The following is a 22,364-nucleotide window of genomic DNA, read 5'->3' as shown; positions in this document are numbered from 1 at the left end:
AAATATACCATTAGTGTTTCAGATTTTTTATTTTTATTTTTTAGAACATGTCTAATTTTGGGGCATAATAGTTCAATCTAGTTCTCGGTATTCTTTGGGACCAATAGATTTTGTGTAACACATTAGATTCGACGACTGTCTTCATTGTACCAAGACAAGTCTTTTCAGTGTGTTTATATCCTCAGTCACATGCAACCTAGGAAACTTCCCAAGGGGTTACCCATCCCAAAATTTTCCCAAGTCAAGCACACTTAATCTTGAAGTTCTTATGTGATGAGCTACCGAAAAGAAGATGTACCTTCTTGATAAGCCCTCCTCAACTGCACAGTCTCATACCTAAACTGTTTTGGAATCACTCTCCTTCCAGTGTAAGATCGGTTCATTCATGTTCTCTTCGTCTAGAAGCCTGCCAGGAGCCGCTCATTGTCCGTGCAACCTCATGGCACCGGCGATCACCTCCCGCCCTCTTCGGTCCCGGGCCTCTCATACCCACCAGCTTCCACTTGGTTCGTCTCCGAACCACACCGTACTAGGAGATGTCGGCTCTGATACCAAAATGTAAGGCCCTGATTTCGCACACCCAAACACACCCAATATTTGTACAGGTCAAACCTTATTTAAAGTTCCGATAACCCATATAATCAACACAAGGCCTAAAATTTATAAAAAAATCATAATTCATTTATTAAAAGAAAACAATGAGTCAATCTCTCAATCAGATTAATGAGTAAAAAATTAGTCTTCCAAAGGATTAGCCAAAATATTTGAAAGGAAATAATCCACGAATTCTAAAAGAACTCAAATGAAAGAATTCAAGTCTACAAACTCTACGGAACATCATCTATGTCATCATCATCCTCAGCGATCTCTTCTATATATTCTACATATTTATCTTCCTCATTTAGATTATTACTTGAAAACAAAATTATTCAGTACACTCCTGTATCTACCCACTAATTCGATCTCAAGGATAACGACAAAAGTTTTCACAAAAATAAATAATAAATACACATGTAAATAGGATGACAGAATAAGATAATAACAGAATGACAGAACCCAGATAATAATTTCTATCTTTCAGCACTTTGACCATAGGGAAACAAGAGGTGGCTCACATGCTTCCCCACATGCAATACTTTGACCCGCAGAAACCAAGAGGTGGCTCGCATGACAGACAGAACAGACAACATCCACAATGGAACGGGACCCCGTCATGCAGCATTTTGACCATAAAGAAACAAGAGGTGGCTCACATGCATCAATTTGACCCGCAGGAACCAAGAGGTGACTAACATGACATACATATTATCCAGAATATCACTACAACGTAACCAAATACAAAATCCCAACAAATAATGAACAATAAAACATCCATAACAACAATGTGCATCCAAACTCATTATTATGGAGTTTTTGCGAAATAATGTGGAAATAAAAATATATGCATCATCCTTCAATAAGTAAACTGCAAGACGAACACCAAAGAATTTTTCAGTGGCTTCAATAATGAAAAGTTATTGTCCATCAAAACCGCAAACAATTCAATGGGATCATTTTTTTTAAAAAAAAAAGGGAAATTCAACGGGATCTTAAATTATGAGAAAATGATAAATTATTCGCACAGAGCTTCACGAGACACGAAGACTCCCAATTTTTCTGCATTATGAATGTGTGGTTGCTATTAATCTTTCTTTTCCAAGCCATCGTTGAGGAACTGATGGTTCCACTTAAAATTCGCTTTTGAAACGGTAACAAAAGAATGTATATATTTGAATGGTGAAAATTGGAGGGAATTTTAGAGGTTAAGAAAATTGCGGTAAGCGTTAGCAAATTTGCTGCGCTGTTACTTTTAGAACAAATTGGGCAAAATTTGTTTTGTCCTGGAATCAAAGAATCTGATAGCGAACTACTAGTATATATAAAATAAATTTGAAAGAGAATCTTCAAGGCGAAACAGCTCATTTTCGAACGTTTTAAAACCCAATTCTAAATCCGAAAAACGCAGAAAATGGAGATTGATTTCGCCCCGATAACTCGGTGTTCCAAGGAGCACCAGAAGATATATCAAGATTGGTTTTCTTTCGCTGATTCAGGTACCCACTGTAGTTTTTTGTGCGTGGGGATTGAATTCTAATCGGATGATTTAGTTTTTTGATGAAGCACTGATTTCATATTGTGATCAGATGGAGATGGGCGTCTAACGGGAGGCGATGCCACCAAATTCTTTTCCATGTCCAATTTATCTCGTGAAGATCTCAAGCTGGTGATTCTTTTGTTCTCATGTCCCTCTTTCTTTGTTCGATTTCTCGTTTTGAATGTTTCTTTGAAAAGTACGTTTTTGTTTGTCATTTTATTATATTTCTTTCCATAAGGTCTGGGCAATTGCAGATACAAAAAGGCAAGGCTTTCTTGGGTTGAAAGAGTTCGTCACGGCCATGCAGGTTCTGATCTTTTCCCTACTTCGATCAATGGTGGGATATCGGCCTTTTGTAATAGTTTGATTGATCTGCAGTTGATCTCTTTGGCACAAGCTGGACGTACTCTCACCAGTGAGATTCTAAATGTTGAAGGTAAGTACTCGAGAATCAGATTCTTTTGTTCTTCGAGTTAAGTCAGTCTATTACATTTTTGTTGGTTTTTATAAGATACCAAACGTGCTAATCACATGCAGTTGACTTTGAAAACTTGCATCCTCCTGCCATGGAAGGTCTGAATGTATGCCTTGATGTAAGTATGTGGCATCCTTCTTCTGTAGATTTGGCATGATAAAGTAATTTTAAAGCGGAGCTCTTTTGGTTGTACATGCAGAAAATGAAGCGTAAACTTGCAAAACAAAATGGTGAGATTCTGGAAAATACGTTTCCATGACAATATTGGTAGTAGGGCTATTTATATATACTGTGTTTTTAATGATTCAGGTGCTCCAAAGGTGCAGTCTTCTGCATCAGCTAATTGGCTTTCATCAAAATCTTCGAAGAAGGTGACTTGAAGCGTCATAGATGCTTTAAAAACTTCTGTTTGTTTAATGATTAATTACTCTCTAAACATTTCTATCAAAATTTTCCCATGTTATGTTTTCTCATCAAGTGTAGCATAAGTCCCAAGTATCCATGAATTTGAACTGCTCCCTTTACCGCAATTTGTGTATTGCTTTTCCATCAATCTTACATCGTCTTTTAAAATATTGGATGTATATATGAATTCTCATGTCTTCAATCTGTAACGTTCTGCAAGAATGTGCTTACGTTGCTCAGTTATGGTTTTAGGTATCTTCAAACTCTGTAACTTCCATTATTGATGGCTTGAAGAAACTGTATGAAAAGAAGGTGAAGCCCCTGGAAGTAACATATCGGTTTAATGACTTTGTTTCTCCCTTGCTGGTAAGATTTAATCGTCCAGTTCAATGCGTTTTGAAAAATGGGGAATTCGATCGAGCTAGTGATTAGATGTTACTTCTAAATGACCTAAACCTCTCTTATATTTGTTGTCGGTTGGAAGACAAACAGCGACTTTGATGCTAAACCAATGGTGATGCTTCTGGGTCAGTACTCCACAGGGAAAACAACGTTCATCAAGCATTTGCTTCAGAGTAGTTATCCAGGTATTTGACAACCTTCTTTGGAGCATTCATCAATCTTCATTTTCCTTTTGTTTTCTGAAGTTATTTGCAACTAAATAACTTTATATCTCAGGATCCCACATTGGACCAGAGCCCACAACAGATAGATTTGTGGTTGTCATGGTATGTTTTTGTCGTTTTTCCTCCCTCCACTGTGACATGATATTTGAGCTGCTGCGTTTAAATCTCAAGATATATGTTATTTGGTTCGTACCTCCTATCATTGAATGAATATTAGTTCTAGTTGTATTGGATCTTCTGTCGTTTCCACGATTGTTTCGGTACATCAGTTATTGATGTTTTAACATCCAGAATGGACCTGATGAGAGAAGTGTTCCAGGGAACACAGTTGCTGTTCAAGCAGATATGCCATTCAATGGCTTGACAAATTTTGGAACTGCATTTTTGTCAAAATTCGAATGCTCACAGATGCCACATCCTGTGAGTTACATAATTTTCTTTGAGATTTTCTTGATGCCTTTTTTTCTGTTTAACTTTTATAGTTTTGATGGTAATTAACAGCTGCTGGAGCACATAACATTCGTGGACACTCCCGGAGTTTTATCAGGAGAAAAGCAACGAACACAGAGAAGTTACGATTTCACCGGCGTAACATCTTGGTTTGCTGCAAAGTGTGATCTCATCCTGCTTCTATTCGACCCCCACAAACTTGATATAAGCGATGAGTTCAAACGAGTCATTGGATCTTTACGCGGTCATGATGATAAAATACGAGTGGTTTTGAACAAGGCTGACCAAGTTGATACACAGCAAGTATGAATCAGTAACGAAATTTTCAAGACTTTAATTTGTTCCTTATGTTATTAACCTGTAGCAAGGAAAATTATATACCCTCCTATAACCTGAGTCCACTGCTTCTTCTTTTCTTGCAGCTTATGCGAGTATACGGAGCATTGATGTGGTCGCTCGGGAAAGTTCTCAATACTCCTGAAGTTATGCGTGTTTACATAGGGTAGTTCTCTTCTTCCATGTTTATTGTGCAAATAAGTTCTGATCGGGATGAATTGTGAATTTGAAATCTAAGAGGTCTCCATTATTTGTATGTCGAGCCAACTCGGCTTTTAGGGACAAACTGATGGATAACATCTCTTTTCAGTTCTTTCAATGACAAGCCTATAAATGAAGCTACTGCTGGTCCCGTCGGTAAAGCCCTTTTCGAGAGGGAACAGGATGACCTTCTTTCTGATCTGAAAGACATACCAAAGAAAGCTTGTGCTCGTCGTGTGAGTATGATATCATTTTAGCTCGAGCCCGGGGTGGATCAAGAAAATACCGATACTAGGGGGAAACATGGATTTTTTTTCAATATTAGAGACTTTTTTATGCATGTTGGTTGTACAAGGCTGGTAGATGATTTTCTGATGTTCTTTTTCAAACATTGTGCAGATAAACGAATTCGTTAAACGTGCCAGGGCTGCGAAGATACACGCGTATATCATCGGTCATTTGAAGAAAGAAATGCCTGCAATGATGGGCAAAGCCAAGACACAACAGAAACTCATTGACAATCTGGCTGACGAATTCGCAAAGGTTCGTTCACTATCCCCTCTACCTAAATGTGCTGCACGAATGGAAGCTTATCGTTTTTACTCGAAATTTCAGATTCAGAAGGAACACCATCTACCACCCGGGGATTTTCCAAATGTGGAAGAATTTAGGGAGATTTTGAGCTCCTACAACATAGATAAGTTTGAGAAGTTGAAGCCTAAAATGATACAATCTGTTGATGACATGCTTGGATATGACGTTCCCAACCTTCTGAAGAATTTTAGCAATCCTTATGATTAAAGATGAAAATGTTCTTTGATGGAAGCACAAAGGGAACTTGTATTATTAAGAAGATACTGATGTTCTTCTTGAGTAATATGTGATTTAATTTCGGGTTATATATGTTCCGTTATATCTGTTTGGTGTTCTTGAATTAGATATTATATAATTTATGATTCTATAGTGAGTTTTTTTTTTTTTTTTTTTTTTTTTTTTNTGATATTGGAATAAAACAGAAGAAATTATATTTGTTCGTTCGTATTTAAATTTTTATAATAACCCAATTTACATTACAAAACGAAAAAGTATGGAAAAACAATATCAGAGTTTTTCTTTTCTTTTTTGCAAGTCATTGTGCTTCGAACAAGGGAGGCAATTGTTTAAAATTTTTCATAAGAAATTTCAGTAATCTCTGAATTTAAAAGGAAAATAATAATATAAGAGATGGTGAATGCAGTATTTAGGGGCTATTATGGGCCTTAGGAAAAGACCTTTTAGAGTTGGTCGTTTGATTTTTATTGGGCCCTGTAATCAAGTCCAGCAACGAAGAGACCCGGTTCAAACGTCTTCATACACTAACGGGGCTCCGTTTCTGACACTTTTGCCACGCCCAAATCCACCTTGGATTTATACGAATCGGCGCCTTTTTCTTCGGATTGAAGGTTAACTGTTTTTTGTTTCGAATTGATGTGAATTCTGATTGATATACAGCAGCAGATATTTACTAGGGAAAATTTTATTGGCGTGTTGTCACTGCAGGTTGTGGGCGGATGAAAATGTTGCCACGGGGGATGAAGAAGGCTGTTACAGACAACCCTAAGATGGTTGCGGATTTGATTGACCTTGTAAATCTGCCTTCGACACTGAGAGAATTCATGGGTCAGTCTCAGAGTTCTCAATTAAACTGCTTTAGGCATGTGTGGTCGTATATCAAGCTGAACAATCTTCAGGTTAAGTCGCGAGTGTGTTTTTGTTTTTCTGATGCAGCTGGTGATCATGATGGCTCCTGAATTGTGTCCCTTTGTTACTACTTTTGGTTTTATCAACTTTAATTTCTTGAATTCTTTGCCTTCTTGCGACAAATGGAGCTTCCTCATCCTTACATCTGGTTGTAACTCTTATTCTGGACTCTATAAGTCTTCATGCACTCTGCAAGACTTCTATTTGAGTTGTTTTGGCCCTCCCCTCAGCACCTAATCAAGCTCGCATGCCTTTCCCTTTTCCAGGATCCGAGCAATAAAAACATTGTGAATTGTGATCACAAGCTGAAGAACATTCTGTTGGGCAAGCCTAAGGTCGAACTTACTGAACTTCCCATGTTGATCAGGTTGCATTTCCCAAAGCAGCCCAAGTGATTTTTGCAAGTTCATTAAAGTTTTTAAGTGTGCATTTACCTCCAAATGAACTCCTTGTCAAGGCCATTTTTTTGAATGATGAAAGTTATAAGGAAAGTTCCTGCATGGAGTGCTGAAGCAATCGTCATAGTAGTTCATCTTCTGGCCATTGTTATTTTTGTTATGTTTGCTCCTGGTGGCTGTTTTAATTTTCTAAAGTGATGTTGTACAAGTATATACAGGCTTAAATTGATGTCAGCCCATGAGAAATGGACTTGTGGCAATTGATTATTGATTAATTCTCTGCATCGTTCTTTTCTTTTTGTTTCGACTAACCTCTGAAATTAAACAGAAGTAGTTGAGATTTTTTAGTGTTACCAATCTTCGTATTAGCATGCCCTTGTATGCAACAAATTGAAATCTTATTATCAAATGAGATCAAAACTCATGGATTAATGATTCATTCTACAAGCAAGGAAAGACCCACCACTTCCTCACTTCCTTGGGATGGGTTTAACTACCCCAAGCTAAATCTCAAGCAGAGAAATGTTGGGGGATTTATACATTGAGAGAGCAGACATCAAAGAATGTAGTATCATTGCATACATTTGTAAATGAATTAAAGGCCTTATTGTGACCACAAATGTACTGTAAGAGAAAAACTTGCTAACAAAACACTTGTTTGTCAGAGATATTCGAAAGGCATCTGCCTATGACATTTGTTTTCTCTGTTGACTTACTAATAAAATGCAGCGAGAGATGTTCGGACAGCATACTCTGCTATTATGGCGTTTGTTTTCTCAGTGGGGTGGAATGAATCCCAAAACACATATTTGTTTGCATCTGAACATGTGTAGGGATTGTGTTCATTACACAAATAGCTCATCTCAATCATTCCAGTTCCACAACATGCAACCGCTACTTTTTCAAAACCTGCATCAGTAAGTCGGAACTTCAGGTCACACCTACTTGATGGGGAAACAACTTTTATGGGTAGATGGAACGTAGTTTTGGTAATAGTAGTTAACTACTCGTAAAAAAAGGCTTGATACCACATGCTAAACCAAGAAATATGTTCCATTGTGTACTGAGTTTAGCTTTTCTGTTGCCACCCCTTATCTACCTATCATACCATGAATTATCATGACAAAAACATGCATCTATATTGCGATTTGATTGAGCTGAAATAATTAGGTACGACTTACCAAAAGAATGGGGGTTTCGAATCATATCATAAAGAATCGCGTATGGATCTGTGAGCACCAGTTGAAGTCCAGAAAGCTCCTTGTTCAGTGTTTCAATCAATACTTGCAACTTCTTATTGAAATCTAGGGACACGTTATTGTATTTTTCTATACAACCTCCCCCGGATGCTAAATTTGTGGTTCTTTCCAGAGGTAAACAACCCATTGGAGGCAGCCCAGTTATGGATATCTTCCGTGCTCCAAGCTGGTAAATCTGAGTGATGAAAATAGAAGCTATACCTGCCAAAAATTTCTGGTACTCTTCAACAGAGTACTTTGATGGTCTATGCGGAAGTAAATAATAGTTCTCTAAGAAATCATTTGTTCCTATGCTGATAATGTACAGAGCTTCACTTGTGACCTCGTCTGCCTTAACTTTACCCAGATAGTCTCGTAGCCGCTGCTGGTACTGTTTGTAGTAATCTAGTTCCTTCCATAAAGGAATTACTTGCTGCAATTTGAGTTGTTATTCAGGTTAAATTAAAGCATCAGTTATATATGTCTGAGTGTGTGTGCGTGATTGCATGCAAGCATCATTTGACGTTCAAAGTTATGATAAGTTCTTCCTTGTAAATAGATGGAGAAGCATCTAACTCGTGTTTATATGCACATGGTACTTACAAGAACATTAGATGTGAGATTATCATAACCAGTTCCAGCGGAAGCAAAGCAGACACCTGTAACGAAATCCTTGATATTGTACGCTGGATCCAAGTAAGCTGGTATGGTTTTCTTTATCCCAAAAGCCTCTGCTATAAAATCTGGTGGAATCCTACCATTGGAAAACCGACCAGTGGCTTTGCCTCCATCGAAATCCCGACCATAAGGCTTGAAGTTACTCTTCAGAACTGTGGGAATGTAATTATTGTTTCCAGAATCAACCGTAGAATCTCCAAACACGATAATTGATGAAACTTTAGCATCAAGTTCAGGGATTTGCTGCAGAAACAGGAGGACTAAAAAAAATGAAGCCATTTCCATGTCGTTGCCTTCGTGATTGGAAATGCTTTTGCCTTTTTTGGTTATAAAACCAATTTTTATTAAATAATAATGGTTAGTTGTTGGTTGCATTTACGAGGATAGGATATTTATTGTCAATGATGAAAAATTTACTGCCTTCCTTTTTAACTGTTCTAGCAAGATTCTCACTTTTAAGTCGTGGAGGAATTACAAAAAAATACCGTTTCTCATTTTTATCGTAAATATGAATAAAATTGACACATTTCGTAAATAAATATTTGTAAAACTGTAAACTCACTAGCTGTGTATGTTCAATTCTTGTGGTAATTGTATAAATGTGGATGCGTGCAAGAAAGGTTTTACAAAACTTATTCATCATATTCTTCACCTGTGATACGCTTCTTAGTTGGCCAACAACTCATCGTGATAATAGTTTGCAACTTTATTTATGTGATGCATATTGAACCTCTTTCAATTCTCAACCAACTTTTGAATCCAGAGATTTCAGTTCAAAATAATTTTGAAATTTTAATGCCTATTTTTATTTTTATGGACGCAGACTTATTTATTATTATGAAATCATTTAAACAAGAAAGTGCTAATCATTATTTCATTTCAATCCATATCAATACTGCACTGTAGAGACTAGAGAGGGTCCCTATCCTTGGAAATAATAAAAGATAATAATAATTATTATATAGTTTTTCAGTGTAGGGGTGCAAAGATAGTCGTTTTGTTTTCATTTTATATATTGGGCCCGTTTATACAAATGGACCTGGATTCCGAGCCCATATATCAAAATAAAGTCCATCATTTTAGGCCCACAATACCACTTATGTTCCAGTTGACCATATCCGAAAAACTTGTATAGTGTTTCTATTTATAAAAAAAAGTTTAACGCCTTTTATTTTGTTAAAAGAATTTTTTGTCCAAAATAAATTTTAAATTCAGTTTAAAATAAATTATTGAGAAATTTTCATCCAAAAAAATTATACGATCACACTGAAAAAAATAAGTGTCGGACTCCACTTATTTTAAATAATTTATAATTCTTTTAGTAGTTTATAGTTTAGACACTGAAAAATATTTATTTTTAAAAAAATTTATTTAGATATATTTGAGATTCTAAATACTATGCGATTAAGTATTTCTGGACATATTTTTTTATTTTAAAAATCAAAATTCGGGATAATATATTTAAGATATAATTAAAATTTGTAAACAATATTTTGATCTTTTCAAATATTAAATGAAATTTCGAAAAAATTAGGCCTATTCAAGTTTTGTGTTTTTTAAACTCTTTTAATTATTAATTTAGTAACATTTTATTTAATTTTATTTTTAATACGTGGTCAAAATTAGAAATTTTGGATGGTTCTAAAACTTATAGAAAAACTCGAATTTTCAGTACTTTCAGAGACCAGTATACCACTGCCTCTACATGCCTTTAAAAGAGATATAAAGGAGCTGAATAGTACAAGTTCGAGCTTGAACTCGACTCGTTAAATAAATCATTTATCATTAAATAACTTGAGATTGACTCGTTAACAAATCATTTATCATGTTTTACGAGTCTGGCTCGAGCTCGACCAGACAAATAGTTCGTTAAATAAGATAATTTATCGATCTCGTTAACCAAATTTATTTTTGAGTTCGTCGAACATAATTAGCCAAAAAATCAACTAATATATAATAATTTAATATCATTTTATGGTATTTCAATCACTTCTAATAGTTCAAATTTCAATACGAGAGAATACAAGTTATTGTACACTCAATTCCAACAAACTAGTTAGACCAACCTCAACATAAATGAGCTCGCGACAAGCTGATCACCTTTAAACTCGAGCACGATTTGATAAACTTAAAGAACGATTTTGAACCAATATTTTATTGAGCCGCGAATAGCTCGCTACCCATAAATTTAATGGAGATCTTCTAGCGTTTTTGCTATATTTTTGGGGATAATTAACTCATTTAATAATTGCATCCTTTTGCTGTTGTGCTGCCAGCCAGCAATCTCCTCTTTATTCCCCGCTGCGATGTTAACATTGCCGCCCCACAGCTAATCGGCTATGTCGGCGACCAGGATAGCAATCCATTTTCGAGGATCGCGTTGTCCCGGTGCCGCAACTCGCCGCTCCACGTCTGCCGCGGTGACCGGAAATACGTCTCCACTTTCTCTAATCAGTTAATTTACCCCAAGGGTCAGGTACTCTTTTGATTTCCCTTTTTCATTTGTTCTTGATAAAGGGGATTTTGGGTTTTGCTAGGGTTTAGGCCTTTTGCTGGTTGTGTTGAAAAGTTGGTATCTTTGCAAGTTTTTAGTGTTCTGCTACGGTGTTTATAGTTTTCATTTTTGCTAGCCTGACTTTAAACATTTTCATATCGTCAAGTTGTTGGAGGGAGCCCGTTTGAGGATTTTTTTTTTACCTGAAGCATAATTTTCTGTTAATATCAGTCAATTATGATATGCTTATTTCTCTAGCTTGCTGTAAAAATTTAGGATTGAGTGGCCGTTCCATCTTTTATCTAGCCATTGGTTTGAATTATGCGCTTTCTAATCGCCGTTCATTTCTCTGTTACTAATTACTATGGATTTTGAATTGAGGTAATTTATCATAATGGAGCTAGTTTGATTGATTAAATTTATTTGAGGTATTTGACTGTGGTGGTGGGAGTGTGTATTCGTATTGTTAGAGGTATTGTGGGGAAGAGCTTTAGCTTCCTAAGGTGAGGCTCAACGGTATGGCGATCCTTCTAAAGGTATTTATTACCAGATGCATTGCCTTGTATTTCACATATTTGTTTTCGGGATAACGGGGCTGGAGCCTGGATTTCTTTCAAATTTTTGTTTTGAAACTTTAGACATGTCTCTGCATGGTTCATTGAAAGTTTCGTTTTGTTCCCACCACAGGCAGGATACATCCTGCATGACAGAGTTATAAGGCCAGTACTGTGGCGATTAACAATGAGGAAGCTGAAACAGGATCCCAGACGTGAGACATACCAGCGCACAACTCGCGATTATGTCTCATAAATTGTGCTCGCGACCAGGACGTATTGAGATTTGGTGGTTATTACTTGTGAATTACACACTTCATGTTAGTCGAAATTTTGAACACGCAGAGGCAGAATTGAGATGTCTATTTGATTTATCCTGATGTAGTGATGAGATATCCAAGATAAGCGGTCTGATGAACTTGCACTATTGTGGACTTGAACCCTTTCAAACTGTCGAGACTGGATGCGCCTTGTGCATCTAATAGTCGAAACGCTTATTGAAACACAGCAAAAGCTATGTAAAATTTGGTGAATATTTAGTGAGCGGTACAGCATCTAAGCAAATAGCCAAACAGGCATTCAAGAAAAATAATCTGCGCCTGATAGAATTTTGGCGAGGATTTATAATAACAACCCTTGGCTAACGATCACGCTTCTTTTTCTCTTTGGAGAACAAGCCGTCGACCGCAATTTTATTTGAGTCAGACTGATCTTCACTAAGTTCCTGCAAATTAATTGATTTCCAGAGTATCAAGTGGAGAGATTACAAGTTATTTCTTCTTCTTTAATTTTTTTTTTACAGAAGCAGGAATCCATAGCTTAGAAATAATGCTCTGCAACTTGACTTCGATCTTGTCTGAGAGAATTTTTGGGGGCATTGAAGTGAAGAATGTTGACTGTACCTGAACTTCATCAATGTAGAAGAAAACACACAAGCACAAAGGAAACACGACAAAACAAATGCAAAAACTAGAGTAGAAAAGCGAACACATACACAGGAAACACAAAACAAAACAAAACAAAACAAAACAAATGGAAAAAGTAAAAGTAGAAAAGCGAAAAACCTGAGTTTCCTCAGTAGAGATATCTCCGTTGCTAGCATCACTACCATTCCTGAAGCCTTTCGTTTGATTCCTTTCCATTAATTTGTCTTCATTCCTCAACTTTTCAACGCTTTCTGTGTCTCCCTTCTCAATGGGAACGACCTGCAGCGCCAAGGATAAAAACCTTTACCTAACTCCAACCAAACTCCAAAATGAAAAAAAGAAAGGGCGCATGGAAAAAAACCCACGTACCGGAGTGTATCGGAAGCGGCGTTTCCGGGGTTCATCAGCTCCGGTGGACAGTGGGGTCCAGCGGCAGAGGAGGAGCGGAGGCCCGTCGTTACGGTTGTTCCCACTGGTGTTAGTGGGACGAGAGCTGACCCACTGCTTCTTCCACTTTCTCACAGGACCGCTGAACACCGGCGCTGCAGGGCTGGAACCGTACCTCGACGACGCCCGGCTCTGTCTCGAACCCACTCCTTCCATTTCTTCTCTCGGATTTGGAGTTCCAATCAAAATAATGAGGTGGGTCCTTTATCTAAGAACTGGTGGAAGAAGTAGGAACATGTTTAAAGCAGAAGCAGATGGTGTGGTGGCAGAAAAGGTAACTACTTTCATGACACCTTACTTTAAGGTTGTTGCTTTTGAGATTCCACCGTTTCGTACGGTTAATTTGTCTTTAACCTCATACCCATCTACTTATTCTCGCTAATCTTCGATTAACAAATTAAAATAATGAAGTTCTTTAATTTAATATATGTCCTTGTCAACTTTTGAGAACAGAGAACGAAAAAACAATTGGTTACGTCAACGTCATTTAAGCTCATAAAAAATATCTTATCTTCCCCGTTCGTAAAAACCAGTTACAATCTATCTTTGTGCGCTCCAAGAAAATTGGCCACTCCAACAATGGAGTTCTGCAGCTCTACCACTGTAACAGCCCAGAAATTCTTTCAATGGAAACCCGCTGCAGCCTTCTTTTTTCCTTGTACTGGTTCACTTCCCATTGCTCATTATCTTAAGCCCTTCAAGGGAATTCAGCAGTCCTCATTCACAACATCGCCCCGCCGTTTCGTTCATCCCAAGTATTTGCCCTGTGAAAAAGTAATTACCCGCTTCGTAGCATCAGCAGCCCCAGCTCCTGTCGATAGTTCCGTTGGTGATAAGCTTCCCACTGATATTCAAGTTACTGAGACACCGGAACCGAATTCTAGAGTCAGTGTTATTTCTTTTTTATTATTGATTTTTGAGTGGTTAAGTTCGTATCCCTTTTCAATTGATGGTCCTTTCCAATTTATTATTGTTGCCCAGCAATTGATTAGACATTTTTTTCTTGGCATTTTGACACCAAGATCACATTGTTCTTTGAAATTGTCGAGTGTTGCGTTTTTCAATTTTTTTTATGGTTATTGCATATTTCTAATTGTTTTCCGGTAATTAAATAGACATTTTTCTAGGTATTTTAACCGCAAGATCACATTTTTCTTTGAAATGGAGTTTTGCATTTTTCTATATCTGTTTTTCTGAGTTCACGAGGGTTCACCGGTGCCCTTCTTTACTCTGAGTAGTCAGATTTTAGTTCGTAAGACTTATATGGATTCTTTTATGCAGGTAAGGTTGAGTGTGGAGGTTCCTGCTGCAGTATGCGACGATTGTTATAGAAGAGTTCTCAAAGAGTTAATGAAACGGTCCAAGGTACTTATTAGTTGTCAATGTTTAATTACTATTAATGTCTGGTCTTCATTCTTTAGTTTCCACTTAAATGCCAATTAGTGATTCCATCTGAAATGTATAATGGGGTGTGTTTGTTCTAACCTCTGCATCATCACTTTACAGGTCCCAGGGTTTCGCCCCGGGAAGAATGTTCCAGAGGATATCCTTATTGGTTATGTTGGAAAGGAAATTGTTAAGAAGGCTGTAGTTGAATCTATCTTAGAGAGAACACTTCCACATGCAATGTCTTCGGTGCGCTTTTTTCAGTAATCTGGTGTTTATTCCGTGTCTCCTCCACTGTTGATCGATTTTTTTGTGGATTTATTTATGTTAAACTGGGATATCTCGTGAATTTTTATGCCAGTCTCATATACGCTTTATTGCATAGTTTTGTCAAGACTGCAGATAGAGCAGCCATGTTTCTTCGGTACAGCAAAGAAATAAATAGATTAAATGCAGATTTATTTCTGACAGCAAAAAACCAGTGTTATCTTTGTGCTAAATTGAGGCGTCTTCATCTTGACTGTTTTTTGAGGAAACATTCATCTTGAATTTTGATAACATGGTAAAGATATCCTTGCTGAAGCTGATATTTTAATTGCTTGAATTGCAATTGATTCATGTTACTTCATAGGTGAGTGGGAGAGCTCTTGAAGATTCAATTCGCATTTCAACTAAATTTCCAGAAATGGAGAAAACTTATTCTTCTCTGAAATCTCTGAGGTCTGTCCATCATTTCTTGTTATTATAATTATTTGAGCAGACTGCTGCTGCTGTATGTTTACCGCGAATTATACTTGTTGATAAGGAAGTTTCATCAAGTATTTGGCTACAGAAAGTATATTAACCATTTTTAGAAGGGAACCATGTAGGAAAATTGCACGCAAGGTCCACCAGACAAATAAAAACAACCCTTTGACTCACTTATGGATCGGTTATAGGGTACTTCTGGGGTTTTTTTTTTTTTGAATCAAGATGCTTCTGGATTTCATTTCATATTTATGATGCTTGTGCCTATATGGAATCGATTCATGTGCTAATGCTAATTTTCATTCTCCAAAACGTGGAGCATAGATATGATGTTATTGTCGAAGTGGCGCCTGAACTCAAATGGATTCCTGAATATGGATACAAGAATCTAAAGATTGTTGTTGACATTGACAAGGAAATAGAGGCTGCAACTGCCGCTGAGCAAGAATTCAGTCGACGTCTCAAGGCCCTCGGTGCACTAAGAATCGTGACTGACAGAGGACTGGAGGTAAATGAAACTTGCATCATTTCCTGATATTAGGAAATCGGGGTTCTTGATGTACCTATGTGGAAATTCAAGACTTGAGTTACGAGGTCTTAGGTCTTTTAGAAAAGCTTCTGACCTTATGTTTTTTCTTTTTTCTAATTTCGCTATTGTCACTGAACAGCAGAGGTAATTCTATGAATGGCTCTTTACTAGTGTCTATACAGTATATACTATGATTCTTATTTTATCATTTTCCAAAATTCTTTTGCTGACATTTAGGCAACTGAACTTTCGACATGGCTTGTCTTTGAAAGTTTGTATTATCATGATAGTGGTTTTTATTTTTTGGTTTCATTTTTCTTTTGAGAACGTTTATATATGAATCACAAGGAACTTCAATGCAATGAGCCAATGACTAAATTTTTTCTAGCAATTTCCCTTAAATTTGCAAGCTAGTAGAAAAAATGAAGCGAGCTTAAAACCTTTGCAGCTAGGTGATGTTGCAATTCTTGATATATCAGCCACTACAATTAAGCAAGATGAGTCAACTCCTAAAACTATACCATCTGCAGAGAGTAAAGGTTTGCTTCAAATACTTGTGCGACTTCGTTTGTTCGTTCTGTCTTCTTACTCAAATGATGTGTACATCAATTATTAGCTGTGGTGTACAGTTTCTTTTATATTTTAAGATTATTTCAGTTTGTGTGCAACAGAAGCAGTGGAAGGATATGAACAGGAAAGAAAGCGGATTTGTTGATAACATCAACCTGAAGTGTCTACTAAAAATTATGATTTGTGCCATGTAATTTAATTTTAACCTTGTAGATCATGCATAAACGGAAAAGTAGAAACAAAGTTCTATATTTGTAAGTTTTGAGTTTATTGGTATGCCAGATGTGTGTTTGAGAATATTTGCTTGTCTTTTCAGCATTTCAGTTTGATACAGAAGATGGAGATAGAGTTCTTCCAAATTTTTTAATCGCAATTACTGGGATGAAACGCGGTGAAACAAAGTCATTTCCATATGTATTTCCTGATTCTTGGAAGCAGGAAGATCTTCGCGGAGTTCGTGCTCAATTCACGGTTTGTTCCTTTTTATTCTAATAGAGACCATTTTAAGATTTTTTTATTGTGCTCTGAAGCAAGATTTGTATAATGCGCCGACATGTCTATGAAAGCATTATGAGTCATTTTTATTTTTATCTATTTTGTAATGTATTTTGTAGCTTTTCACAAAAGAAAAGCTAATTGTTGTGATTATTTTTATTTTGGTAATGACTGCTCTGAGCCTGAGTATCTTCGCACGTAGTCCACTTCTATATACCAATTTTGAGATTCTGTTACTTTGTATTGAATTTGGGAGTATCTTGGCATCTAATTCTTGACTTGAGTTACTTTCAATAATTGTTTCTGCATTGCTAAGTTAATATGTATATTTACTCTTGCTTCTACTTAACATACCCCCGATTTGTAGTTTTAGACATCTGTAATTCTATATCTAGTTGAGACTTTCGTGTTTGTTGTGGTAAATAAACTGTTCTTGATAAATTAGTATGACCTTGATGCCTCATTCTGTTTAAGGTAGAATGCAAGGAACTGTTTTACAGAGATTTACCTGAACTTAACGACTCTCTTGCTGACAAGATTCTGAACGGATGCACAACCATTGAGGAGGCAAGTAGTTGTGCCTGAAATTAGTATGATAAAAAAATGGATTTTACTTGATTCGTTAACCTCCATCTCAACAATCTTACTGGAGATTTTTCTGCAGGTGAAGAGAATTTTGTTGCAAAATTTTCTTGAATTGGAGCAAACAGCTAAGGAACAAGCAACTGATAATGCTATTCTGGACCAGTTACACAAAGTATTGCCCATTAACGTCTGAAAATTTTCTATGTTCGGAGTCGTTTTGATGTATTTATTTCCTTGTGCATGTTGGATTGGCATCAAAACCCTCTTCTTTCTTGCACGCCAAACCTTCTTTTGTTTATTTCAACTTAATATTGATGCGCCTCTCTTAAATTTTTTAGATGGTTGAAGTAGAAATTCCTCCATCATTGTTTGAAGAACAAGGAAGACAACTATATGGAGCTCAACTCTTACAAATTCAGGTGAAGGTTTGCCCTTCCTGAGTGGGATTTTCCTCTCTTCGGAGAATCGATACTCATGTTCGGTTTCTTGGTTAGGCAAATAGAAAACTTGATGAACAACAGTTGGCATCTTTATCAAGTCCAAAGGCAGTGAAGAACTTTCTTGAAAACAATAGAGAAAATATAACAAGTATTATAAAGCAGAATCTAGCAGTTGGCGACATATTCAAGCGTGAAAATCTGCAGGTAGATTTTTATAGCCTGTTTAAATCATAACATTATTTCGAAAACCCAATTTGCTCATGTGCAGTCTAAGGAAGGTCCTCTGTTCCTCCCAATTGCATTTTCCTACTTTTTTATGGTCAAGCATCAACTTAAGTTCTGAAGCAAAATATTAGTTCTTTAAATACTAGTGTAGTCAATGCTTAAGCTATATAATTTTGAATTTGATGCAGATATTAACCGACGATCTGGTGAAGGAAATTGAGAATTCGATTGCTGAATTCAAACAGCATAACCAAGAATATGATGAGGAGCGTGTTAAAGCCCAGGTGATAAAAGTTGAATCTTTATAACATGAATCAACATTTTCTTTAGCGTGATCTCATGTTTTATCTTGCTTAGGTACAAGAGGTTCTTGAGGGAGCCAAAGTGCTAGAATGGCTGAGAGAACGAGCCGAAATCCAGTACATAACCAAGTAACAACATTTTGCCATGCAGCACACTTATTAAACGTCGGATCTGTGTTTGCTAAATCTGCCCAGAGAAATGATTCCCAAATTTGTGAACATGACCATGTTGATCTACTGGAATCCCATGAAGAGTTCAACGCCACACACGACAAACGATAAACTAACAGCAATATTTGTGTTTAGCTTAAAGAGCTATGGTCTCACAATTCAAAACTGTAGTTTAATACACAGAAGCTGCTTTTTATAGTGTTGAGTTTTAACCATCCATCTGTATGTAAGATTTTATCATATTCTTCTATAAAAGAAACTCGCATTTTTTAACACAAAAAGAATTGCGTGCGGGAGATCAGGTCAAAGGAGGCATAGCTTCCATAACTTCAAGACTTCCCAGATAGCTATTCTTTGAATAGTTGACCAAGCATATAATAGAGCCTTTCCTGCTCCTCGAAGCTGAGGTTTCTTGTTATCTGCAAAAGGAGTGATTTGAAATACTATGTTTTTGTGATGTAAAATTAATTAGTGACAATGAATTTATTGAATCCCTTTAAATTAGTTCGAATGATAATTACTGACCTGATCCAATATCAAGTCTACTGAATCAACCTGAGTGACAATGAAGGATTGGAAATAAATGTAAGCAAATATAGCCATCACCATCTGCTAACATGCAGAATGCTTGTTAGCATTTAGTACAGGACAAACAAATAGGTATAAATTTTTGGTAGAAACAACCACACGAATACCATAACAAGGACTTGGGATGTTCGATCAACATACCTGGCAATCCATTCGATCAGTAAAACCGCCATGCCCTGGAATACTGTCTCCAAAATCCTGGAAAAATCGGTTTTCAGGGAGAGTGATCGTTACAGATGCAATCCCTAATTCAGATATTGAAATAATACCCACCTTGATCTTGAACGTTCTCTTCAAACCACTAGCAAAAAACCCTCCAAAGGGTGCTATAATTGATGCAAACAAACCTAAGCATAAAGCATGCCACTGCACTGGCATGACCGATTTTCCCTTCCATGGGAATTGTAGATTCATTATAACCAAAACACAAAATCAATTTTAAGAATGCTTACCATGATTTCAAAACACGATAGTGTTCACATGCGTGCAGAATTTTGTTTTCACCGCATTTCATGTATCATTTCTGTATTGCTAAATATGTTAAAGATTTTGACCTTGACACTGTGACTTCAAAAGTTCTGTTATCTCACCCATTGAGGTAACCAAAGAGGAAACGAATAATACTCTGACTTGAAAAGCTGTCCGGGATCACAATCAAGCCAACCAGTCGATAGATCCTGCAGTTATTATCGAGAAACAGAATTTCATGTTATGTTTTGGTTTGTTATAATCTTTCCCGTAACAAAAGTTACCTTTCTTGGACATGTCATCCACAGAAAACGTCCCAAAATATTTGCAAGCTGTGAGGAACACGTTAAATTTCTAAAACACACACTTTTTACTCATATTAACAGTAGGCATACTATCAGAAATTTATACAAGATGTAACCAGAAAGTTCGATCTGACAAGTCAAATTGGATTAAAGTGTTTACAAGAAATGCAGAAATTATGGTAGCGATAGATGCTCCAATAAATCCCTCCCATGTCTTTTTAGGGGATAGTTTGATTAATGGTGTTCTACCAAAGAAGAAGCCAAAGAAATATGCAGCTACATCATTGATTGCTATGAGGGACGCAGGAAGAATAAACCTGTGTGATTTCATAAGAATAGCAAAAAAAAAATTTGAAGTGAGGAAATAATATGGCATGCATTTCTGTTGTCAAAAGGATAGGGGAACCTCTAACGGTTGAAGTTTCAACAGAAAACCCCCGTAAATTGTAGCACGAAAACCAACTTGATATTTACTTACCAGAATATTCCTTCAAAAATATCTGCGACAGTGAATGAGGACTGAATAAAAACCACTATAAGAATCATGTGTGTCCATGCATACCGACCAAACTGATACTTGTACATCTTCTTTTTCAGAGTAAGAATGAACCACGTCATTCCTGTAACTGATTTGGGTGAATGTCCAATTCTCATAGATAATAGAATTTGAGTAAGGAGACATAACAACATAAACCAATTGATTATATTCTTAAAAACGAATGCTCCATAGTGGAACACGAAGCTAGTGAATGCAACTGATCTTATTGAAAAGCTCCAAATTATACGGACCTGCAATGTAAAGAAAATAACAAATGACCATCTGATACTTGACTAGGCCATTCACAAGTCTGTGGAAGAATTTATCTGGAGTTACAGTATTAACAAGTTGTTGACTGAGAATTCGTCCATAAACATAAAGCATTGCCGTAAAGAAAAAATAACTGCACAGTACAGATCATTTACATCTGAGAAAACAGAAAGTGTTTATCGTGAAAAATGCTGTGCGAGTTGTGTGGGCCTTCTTACCAATTGACGAGCCAAAATCCTGGAAGCCGCTTATCTTCATGAACTCTTCTACGTAAATGAAAAGGTTCTGCTGCCATGAATATTTGGACGATAACTACCATTGCACAAATGTACAGATGGCCCAAATAAAGGATGAGTATGACTCCCCCAAGCATCCATAACGATGAATACGTTCGAATCCACATGGCTCTATACTTGGTTTTATCATCAAGCAAGTGGCTTCCATTTAATTTGCTTATGTCGGAAAAAGCCTGCCCATAAGAGAATTACATTTTCTTAGGTGTAAAACCACTTTAAATTGGAAGGCCTTCGTCCAGCTCTGCCAACTTTCTTGCATCACATGCATGGTTATTATCTCATGAAAATATGCTAGTGATCATAATAAAGCAATCTGTCATTAAGATCTCATCATTCCATTAAACTTGCATGCGATGACTATAAATGATATATGCAAGAAATTGTAATCATCAATGAGTTAATAATATCGTGTGAAGAAGTATTTCCCTTCATTCAGAACCATTTCAACCCAATTCAAGAATGGACATTGCATACTTGCTTGTCACCTCTTGTGATTGTGAACGTCTACGTTGACGAACTCTGTTGGTCAGCGTTGATGGTGAGGTCTGGCCATGTTCCTTCTGCATCTTTTGTAATTTATGAAAAGGGAGAAAAGGGAACATCAAGAATTGGAATCAAAGATTATAAATTGTGCAGTAAAAATAAATTCTAGCTTCAATCTGATGATGCTGACGGTGATGATGATGATGATAAACAAGAAAAAGTAATTCAAACCAGCTCAGAAGCCCTGTAATACAAAATCACATAGTGCATAGTGTCAGTTTTGTAAAATAATGAGTCGTGGAATATCACCTCAGCTTTGACAGGAATTTTATTCGACAACCTGAACTCCCCTGCCAGTGAGTTAAACGTTACTCTATTCTGTGACGTCAAAACTAATTTCATCAGGAATTGGAGCTTTTGGTATTCTCCACAATCTGATCCACCTTTATTGAGACTGATATATCAAATATATATATGCCAATAACCCCCAAAAAACAGCAATTACGGGATAATTAAGGAGACAGGAATGACAAATGAGTTGTGATCAACGAGAAACATGGGAAGAATTTTGTTAATTTATGATCACTCACACATCGATTTGTGATCTAATTCCACCAACCAACAAAAATCACATTCAGGAAACAATTTTTTTATTCTGGATATGAGGAAAAATGTACCTCTCGATCGCAGATGAATGTTTGCAGTTTGCACCACAGTGAATCTCATACGAGAACCAGCGAAAACTGAGAGAAAAAAGAGTAATGCACAAAAATAGATGCAATTTGAGGTCGATATTTTGTGATCATCGATCGATATGTTTCAGAACTCGAAATGGAGAAATGAGTTTGATTTCCAGATCAAGAA

The 22,364-nt window shown here is 36.6% G+C and overlaps 6 protein-coding genes across 7 annotated transcripts; 3 read left to right on the top strand and 3 right to left on the bottom strand.

The window, feature by feature from the left end:
• Positions 1-1,668: 1,668 nt before the first annotated feature.
• On the top strand, positions 1,669-5,586 carry LOC140988443 (EH domain-containing protein 1-like). The gene is made up of 16 exons (XM_073457455.1): positions 1,669-2,093; positions 2,184-2,263; positions 2,373-2,441; positions 2,513-2,570; positions 2,672-2,727; positions 2,809-2,839; positions 2,919-2,980; positions 3,267-3,380; positions 3,499-3,601; positions 3,693-3,742; positions 3,932-4,060; positions 4,142-4,393; positions 4,513-4,592; positions 4,737-4,863; positions 5,027-5,170; positions 5,243-5,586. The coding sequence occupies exons 1-16, from the start codon at positions 2,009-2,011 to the stop codon at positions 5,426-5,428; spliced, it is 1,626 nt and encodes a 541-aa protein (XP_073313556.1). The 5' UTR covers positions 1,669-2,008; the 3' UTR covers positions 5,429-5,586.
• Positions 5,587-5,936: 350 nt separating this feature from the next.
• LOC140987154 (upstream activation factor subunit UAF30-like) lies at positions 5,937-7,049 on the top strand. The gene is made up of 3 exons (XM_073455560.1): positions 5,937-6,069; positions 6,167-6,357; positions 6,634-7,049. Exons 2-3 carry the CDS (start codon positions 6,178-6,180, stop codon positions 6,760-6,762), a joined length of 309 nt encoding a protein of 102 aa, XP_073311661.1. The 5' UTR covers positions 5,937-6,069; positions 6,167-6,177; the 3' UTR covers positions 6,763-7,049.
• A 272-nt stretch (positions 7,050-7,321) lies between these two features.
• On the bottom strand, positions 7,322-9,065 carry LOC140987153 (GDSL esterase/lipase At4g26790-like). Its single transcript, XM_073455558.1, has 3 exons — positions 8,607-9,065; positions 7,947-8,436; positions 7,322-7,674 (listed from the first exon to the last, which is right to left on the bottom strand). The coding sequence occupies exons 1-3, from the start codon at positions 9,054-9,056 to the stop codon at positions 7,481-7,483; spliced, it is 1,134 nt and encodes a 377-aa protein (XP_073311659.1). The 5' UTR covers positions 9,057-9,065; the 3' UTR covers positions 7,322-7,480.
• Positions 9,066-11,004: 1,939 nt separating this feature from the next.
• LOC140987146 (uncharacterized) lies at positions 11,005-13,258 on the bottom strand. The gene is made up of 3 exons (XM_073455550.1): positions 13,025-13,258; positions 12,794-12,934; positions 11,005-12,453 (listed from the first exon to the last, which is right to left on the bottom strand). The coding sequence occupies exons 1-3, from the start codon at positions 13,256-13,258 to the stop codon at positions 12,370-12,372; spliced, it is 459 nt and encodes a 152-aa protein (XP_073311651.1). The 3' UTR covers positions 11,005-12,369.
• LOC140987144 (trigger factor-like protein TIG, Chloroplastic) lies at positions 13,149-18,646 on the top strand. 2 transcript variants are annotated; one of them, XM_073455548.1, is made up of 13 exons: positions 13,149-13,376; positions 14,384-14,467; positions 14,609-14,737; positions 15,120-15,208; positions 15,560-15,743; positions 16,213-16,303; positions 16,651-16,805; positions 17,304-17,396; positions 17,494-17,586; positions 17,753-17,833; positions 17,909-18,058; positions 18,268-18,363; positions 18,437-18,646. In XM_073455548.1, exons 1-13 carry the CDS (start codon positions 13,293-13,295, stop codon positions 18,512-18,514), a joined length of 1,407 nt encoding a protein of 468 aa, XP_073311649.1. In that variant the 5' UTR covers positions 13,149-13,292; the 3' UTR covers positions 18,515-18,646. The 2 variants fall into 2 exon arrangements, with proteins under 2 accessions (XP_073311649.1, XP_073311648.1); XM_073455547.1 differs by lacking the exon at positions 13,149-13,376 and adding an exon at positions 13,610-13,987.
• Positions 18,422-22,338, bottom strand: LOC140987145 (phosphatidate cytidylyltransferase 1-like). The gene is made up of 13 exons (XM_073455549.1): positions 22,178-22,338; positions 21,810-21,943; positions 21,503-21,583; positions 20,940-21,190; positions 20,703-20,854; positions 20,392-20,533; positions 20,074-20,230; positions 19,893-19,940; positions 19,731-19,817; positions 19,414-19,530; positions 19,282-19,338; positions 19,078-19,161; positions 18,422-18,971 (listed from the first exon to the last, which is right to left on the bottom strand). Exons 1-13 carry the CDS (start codon positions 22,224-22,226, stop codon positions 18,900-18,902), a joined length of 1,431 nt encoding a protein of 476 aa, XP_073311650.1. The 5' UTR covers positions 22,227-22,338; the 3' UTR covers positions 18,422-18,899.
• Between the last annotated feature and the right edge of the window lie 26 nt (positions 22,339-22,364).

The sequence above is a fragment of the Primulina huaijiensis genome, chromosome 11 (assembly GCF_012295235.1).
Source record: "Primulina huaijiensis isolate GDHJ02 chromosome 11, ASM1229523v2, whole genome shotgun sequence".
NCBI classification, from domain to species: Eukaryota; Viridiplantae; Streptophyta; class Magnoliopsida; order Lamiales; family Gesneriaceae; genus Primulina; species Primulina huaijiensis.
Note: the sequence above shows the minus strand (reverse complement) of the source record. Positions and strands in the feature narration are given on the sequence as shown.

Coding starts and splice junctions, on each gene's coding strand:
- LOC140987145 (XM_073455549.1), bottom strand. CDS start 22,226: ATGAGATTCACTGTGGTGCAAACTGCAAACATTCATCTGCGATCGAGA. Junction 20,231..20,391: donor ATTTTTGAAGGAATATTCTG/GTAAGTAAATAT, acceptor GAAATCACACAG/GTTTATTCTTCCTGCGTCCC. Junction 19,818..19,892: donor GGATGACATGTCCAAGAAAG/GTAACTTTTGTT, acceptor TAATAACTGCAG/GATCTATCGACTGGTTGGCT.
- LOC140987146 (XM_073455550.1), bottom strand. CDS start 13,258: ATGGAAGGAGTGGGTTCGAGACAGAGCCGGGCGTCGTCGAGGTACGGT. Junction 12,935..13,024: donor GCCGCTTCCGATACACTCCG/GTACGTGGGTTT, acceptor TTGGCGCTGCAG/GTCGTTCCCATTGAGAAGGG. Junction 12,454..12,793: donor TCTCTACTGAGGAAACTCAG/GTTTTTCGCTTT, acceptor ATTAATTTGCAG/GAACTTAGTGAAGATCAGTC.
- LOC140987154 (XM_073455560.1), top strand. CDS start 6,178: ATGAAAATGTTGCCACGGGGGATGAAGAAGGCTGTTACAGACAACCCT. Junction 6,358..6,633: donor TCAAGCTGAACAATCTTCAG/GTTAAGTCGCGA, acceptor TCCCTTTTCCAG/GATCCGAGCAATAAAAACAT.
- LOC140987153 (XM_073455558.1), bottom strand. CDS start 9,056: ATGCAACCAACAACTAACCATTATTATTTAATAAAAATTGGTTTTATA. Junction 8,437..8,606: donor ATCTCACATCTAATGTTCTT/GTAAGTACCATG, acceptor CTCAAATTGCAG/CAAGTAATTCCTTTATGGAA. Junction 7,675..7,946: donor TCGAAACCCCCATTCTTTTG/GTAAGTCGTACC, acceptor TTACTGATGCAG/GTTTTGAAAAAGTAGCGGTT.
- LOC140987144 (XM_073455547.1), top strand. CDS start 13,682: ATGGAGTTCTGCAGCTCTACCACTGTAACAGCCCAGAAATTCTTTCAA. Junction 16,304..16,650: donor ACCATCTGCAGAGAGTAAAG/GTTTGCTTCAAA, acceptor TTGTCTTTTCAG/CATTTCAGTTTGATACAGAA. Junction 17,834..17,908: donor CTCAACTCTTACAAATTCAG/GTGAAGGTTTGC, acceptor TTTCTTGGTTAG/GCAAATAGAAAACTTGATGA.
- LOC140988443 (XM_073457455.1), top strand. CDS start 2,009: ATGGAGATTGATTTCGCCCCGATAACTCGGTGTTCCAAGGAGCACCAG. Junction 4,593..4,736: donor GTTATGCGTGTTTACATAGG/GTAGTTCTCTTC, acceptor ATCTCTTTTCAG/TTCTTTCAATGACAAGCCTA. Junction 5,171..5,242: donor TGGCTGACGAATTCGCAAAG/GTTCGTTCACTA, acceptor TCGAAATTTCAG/ATTCAGAAGGAACACCATCT.